The sequence below is a fragment of the Brassica napus genome, chromosome C5 (assembly GCF_020379485.1).
Source record: "Brassica napus cultivar Da-Ae chromosome C5, Da-Ae, whole genome shotgun sequence".
Taxonomy (NCBI): Eukaryota; Viridiplantae; Streptophyta; class Magnoliopsida; order Brassicales; family Brassicaceae; genus Brassica; species Brassica napus.
Window position 1 is genome coordinate 23,171,967 of NC_063448.1, and position 5,861 is coordinate 23,177,827.

At 38.9% G+C, this 5,861-nt stretch overlaps 1 protein-coding gene across 1 annotated transcript; it reads left to right on the forward strand.

Moving 5' to 3' along the window:
• The first annotated feature begins 2,020 nt into the window (after positions 1-2,020).
• On the forward strand, positions 2,021-3,556 carry LOC125587153. The gene has a single exon (XM_048757325.1). It carries the CDS (start codon positions 2,021-2,023, stop codon positions 3,554-3,556), a length of 1,536 nt encoding a protein of 511 aa, XP_048613282.1.
• Positions 3,557-5,861: the final 2,305 nt, after the last annotated feature.

Consider the following 5,861-nt stretch of genomic DNA (forward strand, 5'->3'; position numbering starts at 1 on the left):
CTTTAGGACCTTCATGTCAGAGTGTGATCTCTATGATCTACCACACACCGGAGATTTTCTCTCCTGGAGAGGGGTATGGACAGAAGGAGTTGTGCGCTGTCGTCTGGACAGGGCAGTGGCAAACAGCCATTGGTTTGATATCTTTCATTCTGGAAGTGTTGAGTATCTAAATTATGAGGGTTCTGACCATAGGCCGATCTTAACCTGCTTCAATCTAACTAGGAAAAAAGGAAAAGGGCTGTTTAGATTTGATCGAAGACTCAGAGAAAACCCTGAAGTCAAAGCCTTAGTACAACAAATATGGAAGAAAGCAGGAAAAAGGTCAGTTCAAACAAAAATTGGCATGGTGAGATCAGCGCTGGTTCAGTGGAACAAGGAACAACAAAGGAACAGCAAGCTACTCATTAACAAGTGGAAAGAGGAGCTTGAGAAAGCGATGACAAGTACCTCAAATGATGATTCTCTGTTAAATAGGATAAACTCTGATCTTAAAGCGGCTTACCTTGCTGAGGAAGCTTTCTGGAAGCAGAGAAGCAGAAATTTGTGGCTGAGCCTAGGGGATAGAAACTCAGGATATTTTCATGCGGTAACTAAGGGGCGCAGAGCAATTAACAACCTCTCAGTCATGGAAAATGCAGAAGGGAACCCGGTATTTACAGAGAAGGAGATCACAGAAACGATAGTTGACTACTTCAAGAATCTGTTCATCTCCATACCGGGCCAAAGAAGACAGATAGTGAGAGAGGCGCTCACCAATAAAGTACCCCCTGAGATCAATCAAAAACTCATTACCATCCCACCAGCTTCTGAAATACACTTGGCGTTACTTGCTATTCATCCAGACAAAGCTCCTGGTCCGGATGGGTTCTCAGCAAGTTTCTTCCAAGCAAACTGGAGTACCGTTGGGCCAGACATTGTAGCTGAAATCCAAGAGTTTTTCTCTTCCGGTCTAATGCCGAGATCACTTAATCACACCCTAGTCAGATTAATACCCAAGAATACTGAGGCCAAATCAGTTGGAGATTATAGACCAATTGCGCTATGCAATGTCTATTACAAAATAATCTCTAAACTATTGGCCAACAGGTTCAAAACGCTACTTCCTCACTTGGTTTCTGAAAACCAATCTGCTTTTGTCCAAGGAAGAGCTATAACTGACAACATCCTCATCTCCCACGAGGTCCTTCATTTCCTAAAAACGTCAACAGCTTCTAAACGGTGCTCCATGGCAGTGAAAACTGATATGAGTAAGGCGTATGATCGCTTAGAATGGGATTTCATTGAAGAAGTTATGATCCACCTTGGCTTCCACGTAATCTGGATTGAGTGGATCATGCAATGTGTCAAAACCGTCTCCTACTCTTTTTTAATCAATGAATCTGAGCAAGGATGGGTCAAACCAGAGAGGGGCATTAGGCAAGGAGATCCGCTGTCTCCCTATATTTTCATTCTGTGCAGCGAAGTGCTCTCGGGTTTATGCAGGAAAGCACAGGAGAATAAAAAGCTCCAAGGCATCAAAGTGGCCACAAACAGTCCAAGAGTGAACCACCTGTTGTTTGCTGATGACACACTCTTCTTCTGTAGAACCAACAAACGGAGTGTAGCAACTCTCCAAAGAATTCTGGCCAGGTACGAACGGGCCTCGGGACAGAAGATCAACCAGTTGAAGTCGGGTATTACCTTCTCACATAAGACCCCGCAGACAATCCGAGATAGAGTGCAAGTGGAACTTCAGATCGTGAATGAGGGGGGCTCTGGGAAATATTTAGGCCTACCTGAGCACTTTGGACGCAAGAAAAAGGATCTCTTCACCTCAATAGTTGATAAGATCAGACAACGAGCAAAAGGGTGGACTAACAGATTTTTATCCTCAGCGGGGAAGATGACTCTGTTGAAGAGTGTGCTATCTCCTATGCCTAACCACGCAATGCAAAGCTTTAAACTCCCACTATCCTTGTGCAAGAGGATCCAATCTGTTTTGACTCGATTTTGGTGGGACTCTAATACAGGAGAGAAATAGATGGATTGGATCGCATGGGATACTATGATCAAATCAAAACAAGAGGGAGGGTTGGGTTTCAGGGATATCCAATGTTTCAATGATGCTCTACTAGCAAAGCTCAGTTGGCGCATGCTAGAATCCCCTTCATGTTTGCTTGCCCGGGTACTTAAAGGCAAATATTGTCACGATCAAGACTTCATGCAAGTATCAGCCCCTAGCTCCTGCTCACATGGGTGGAGAGGAATACTGATAGGGAGAGACCTCCTAAAAGAGCAACTAGGATGGGCCATTGGCAATGGTGAAAAAGTCTTGGCTTGGGATGATGCATGGCTATCTCTAATAGCACCAGTACGACCAATGGGACCAACTCCCGAGCATCAGAGTTCCCTGAAAGTCGCAGAGCTAATCTCTACGGAAACCAAAGAGTGGAATGGACAGATGATCGAAAATCACTTTCCCCTGCTCCGAGATAAGATCCTAAGTATAAAGACCAGCAAATGGGGGGGAGAAGACAAGCAAATCTGGCTGCGACACAAGTCAGGATCCTATACTACAAAGACTGGTTACTATACAGCGGTCGAGAGGAAACAAATCACCCCTGAACAGAACCCTAGGAATTCGAGCGACTGGCTACCAGAGATATGGAAACTAACTACTTCTCCTAAGCTCAAATTGTTCATTTGGAAGATCAAACATAGAGCACTACCAGTCGGAGATAGGCTCGAAGCTAGACAAGTCCTATCAGGTACCAAATGCATTCACTGTGAAAGCCATGAATCTATTTCTCATCTATTTTTCCAATGTCCCTATGCGTTAAAAGTATGGGAATTGGTACCTTTCTCTGGCGGGTTCAATCCAATGCCTCTGAACGATTTTGACCTGGAATGGAAAAGGCTACTCCGAACAGTAGTCCTCCCTCCTATTGGTCTCGGAAATGCCATTCTAGCTCCCTGGATCATCTGGGCCATATGGAAAGCAAGAAACCAAAAATTATTTCAAAACAGAACTTTCTCTGCTCAAGAAACAGTAACCAAAGCAATCTGTGATGCTAAAGAGTGGGCGACAGCCCAAGTACCAGTCAAGATTTGTGAGCAGAGGAGGAAGATCCAACCCAACAGATCGACAACTGAGATTACCTGTAAATCAGATGCAGCGTGGAGGAAAGATCTACAGGCCGCGGGTCTTGCTTGGAGTTTCTACCGTAACCAAAAGGAGCGCTTTAGCTCCCACGATCAACCAGTAGCGTTTGTGAATTCGTCCCTCATGGCAGAAGGACTAGCACTGCGCGCAGCAATGGAACAAGCCGTTGCCCTCCAGATGAGACGGGTGGTCTTTGAATCTGACTCTTTGCCATTGGTGACGGCAATTGCAGATGGATCAAGCTTCTCTGATCTTCACGGCATCCTCTCTGATATCTATCTCCTTTCAATTTCCTTTGATTTTGTATCGTTTAGTTTTTGTCGCCGAGAGACACTCTGTTTTGAGGACTCTGCTGCAAAAAACTCTCTATCAAACTTTGTTCTGACCCAGACCATTGAACCGGTCTTGGTTTAGTTTTAATGAAAAAATTTCGATGGTGCACAAAAAAAAACATCGATATATTACTACTTTTTAGCGAATCCAATTAATACACTTGTCATTACTAATTAGTATTGTGTACAAATATGCTGTAGCCGTAACATGGTCAGTTTTGTGATTAATTATGATAATCGAAATCGACCGTTATGTTGTGCGTAGAAAATGTGATTAACTACAGTAGTGAATACTTGATAAAAAAAACTACAGTAGTGAATTAATATATTAATTTTATTTAAAAAATTAATATATCTAACTCTACTTCGAAACCAAGTGGTGGTAGCCTAATGACAATCTATTGGGGCTTGGTGTGTACCCACATCAATCATGGATTCGATTCTCCATGGGAACTAAATTATCATTACTTGGCCAGTCTGAGCTTGGGTTTCGGTCCAAGTGGTTTACATGGTGGATCGTAACAGATGATCAGTTCACCCCCTGGCTTTTGTCGGAAGGTATTCCAAACTCGGATCAAGCAGTGTGGTAGCCAGTCCACTCTATAGCACTAAATGCATTTTTCCCGAGACCGACCGGATCAGCCGATAGAGTTTATAAAAAAAAAACCTCTACTTCGATATGAAAACATGCATGTATATCTTAGGCAAAAAAACATACAAGCATATCAAGCATATCTCTATAACTTTTTTTTTTATTTGATGGCCATATCTCTGTAATCAAAATGAAAATGATTTCCCGCTAACTATAGTTTGTGTTTTTTTTTTGACATCGAGCTAACTATAGTTTATTATGTTAAAGAAAACTATAGTTTGTTACTCACAAATGACCACTACGATATCGATATATCATTTTGTATATCGCTAGAACTATTATAACTTTTTAGCCTTAGAACAATTAGAACTTACGTGTTAATTCTATTTTTGAATGTTTAAATACTAGTGTTTAAATATGAGTTTTAGTGCGAGGAATATAGGTTTTCACCTAGTAATTTATAAATATATATATAGGATGTAAGCTGTTTATGTATGTGTGAAACATGTTGGATGGATGGTGAGGGTCCTAGGCGAGGGCTAAGGACAAAGAAAGAGGACATGCAATAAGACAGAAGACGCATGCAACGGAGATTTCGGATTCGGTCGTATCCTTTTCATTTGTCTCAGCCATTAATTCCCAAAACCCTATCTTCTCTTCCTCTCCATCCTTATGTTTTGTTTCTTCTAAATATCTACCTATATATTAATCATGAAACATTACAACATATTTTCGTAGCTACGTGTCATCACGAGAATGATTCCTAGAATTCTTAGAAAAATAAGTTGGTCCATATAAACATATACTATGCTTTTTATTAAACCAACTATCAAATTAATTAGTATTGTACAAAATAATATTTTTTCTTTTCTTAAATAAAAACTACGAAATTACCTAATATGGTTAACATATATATGACAATTAATGATTATGAATAATACATATTTGATAACAATTGTTATATCCTCTCTTTTTTTGTTTAGTTTTATATTATTGAAAGAAATTAAACAATCAAATTAAAGATATAATTTAAAAAAAATAGATTTTTTCTTATATGTTATATTTTGAATTTTTAAAAACGACTATAAATTACTAAAAATAGTAAAAGTTCTACATTGAAAATTTTGTAATCAATGGTTTAATTTTTTTTTGTTCAAGCAAGATACAAATAATCATATATCGTAGGGGTGGGCGTTCGGATACACCTTCGGGTTCGTATTGAGTATTTAGGATTTTTGGGTATTTAAGTATAAAAGTATAGAACCCGTTCGGGTATTTCTACACTTCGAGTCGGGTTCAAGTATTTTATGTTCGGGTTTGGATATTTTGGGCCGGGTTCGAATATTTAAATTTTGAAGAAACAATAAATACATTATTCATTGTCTAAGTTTTTTCGTATTTAAAATATATTTTTAACTTAATTGGTTTTCTAATTTTTAAAAAGATTAAGCTTTTAATAGGTTTGGAGATAAAACTTTAAAAATAGAAAGCAACTAATTTAGTTTTTTTTGGAAATTTTAGATTCAACTTTTGTTAATGTAAGAAACAAGAGCTTGATATGTATTTTAAGTGATTAGCAAATGATTTTGTATATATTTGTATATTATCTAATTTTGAGCAATGTGCATCATTAATATAAATTATTTTGATTAAAATGACAGAAGTAAACTAGAAATATAGGGTTAAGTAAACTTATGTTTCGTTATCTTCGGATATCCATTCGGGTTTGGATATTACCCATTCGGGTTCGGATATTATCCATTCGGGTTCGGATATTACCCAATCTCTCCGAATT

Coding starts and splice junctions, on each gene's coding strand:
- LOC125587153 (XM_048757325.1), top strand. CDS start 2,021: ATGGATTGGATCGCATGGGATACTATGATCAAATCAAAACAAGAGGGA.